General features: G+C 61.8%; 1 protein-coding gene across 1 annotated transcript in view; it reads left to right on the top strand.

Moving 5' to 3' along the window:
- Positions 1-645: 645 nt before the first annotated feature.
- The window catches only part of SNAPIN (SNAP associated protein), a 1,275-nt gene continuing 1,103 nt past the window's right edge, over positions 646-817 (top strand). Inside the window, exon 1 of the mRNA XM_031064834.1 lies at positions 646-809. Coding sequence (XP_030920694.1) covers positions 646-809 — 164 coding nt within the window. The remainder of the gene's footprint in view (positions 810-817) is intronic.

The raw sequence follows: 817 nt of genomic DNA, 5'->3' as shown, positions 1-817 counted from the left end.
CCCCCCCCCCCCCCATCCATCCCAGGGCTGTCGGTGGCCGCGGGGCTCGGCGTGGACGACCTGCGGCGCCTGTGCCTCGTTAGGCTGAGCTTCGTTAAGGGCTGGGGGCCCGACTACCCCCGGGCCAGCATCACCTGCACGCCCTGCTGGATCGAGGTGCACCTGCACCGCGCCCTGCAGCTGCTGGACCACGTCCTGCACGCCCTGCCCGACGCCCACAGCTGAATCCTGGAAGGAGCGGCCAAAAAGAGGGAAAAAAGGCCAAAAAATGAGGCGAAATGACCAAAAATGTGTTGGTTTAACAGTTATTTAATGGCTTGGGTCAGGGCTTGTGGTCTGGGTGTAGTGCAGCCCTCGGTGCTGATTTCCACCTCCTGCTTTAACTTTTATATGAAAATAAACCAAAAAAAGTTTTAAAAACGAGGCGAAAGGACCAACACCGCGTTGGTTTTAACCATTATTTAATGGGTGGGGTTGGAATCTGTGGCCTAGCCGTGGCAGCGCCTTTGACGGACGCTCAGCAGTGCTGTCGTGCCGCCAGATGCGCCTCCAGATGCGCTTCCAGATGTGCGTCCAACTGTGTCGTTGGGACTACATTTCCCAGCAGCCCGCGCGGCGCGCACCGGAAGCGGCCTCTCCCCCTCCATGCGGACTCAGTTTCCCAGCAGCCTTCGCGACGCGCACCGGAAGCGGCCTCTCCCCCTCCTCACGGACTCGGTTTCCCGGCAGCCCCCGCGGGTTAAGATGGCGGCGGGGAGCGGCCCCGGGGTTCGGGAGCTCTTTGCTGAGGGGCTGCTGCAGTTCCTGCGGCCCGCCG

The sequence above is a fragment of the Geospiza fortis genome, unplaced genomic scaffold (genome assembly GCF_000277835.1).
Source record: "Geospiza fortis unplaced genomic scaffold, GeoFor_1.0 scaffold375, whole genome shotgun sequence".
Taxonomy (NCBI): Eukaryota; Metazoa; Chordata; class Aves; order Passeriformes; family Thraupidae; genus Geospiza; species Geospiza fortis.
This window is presented reverse-complemented; position numbering and strand designations above follow the sequence as displayed.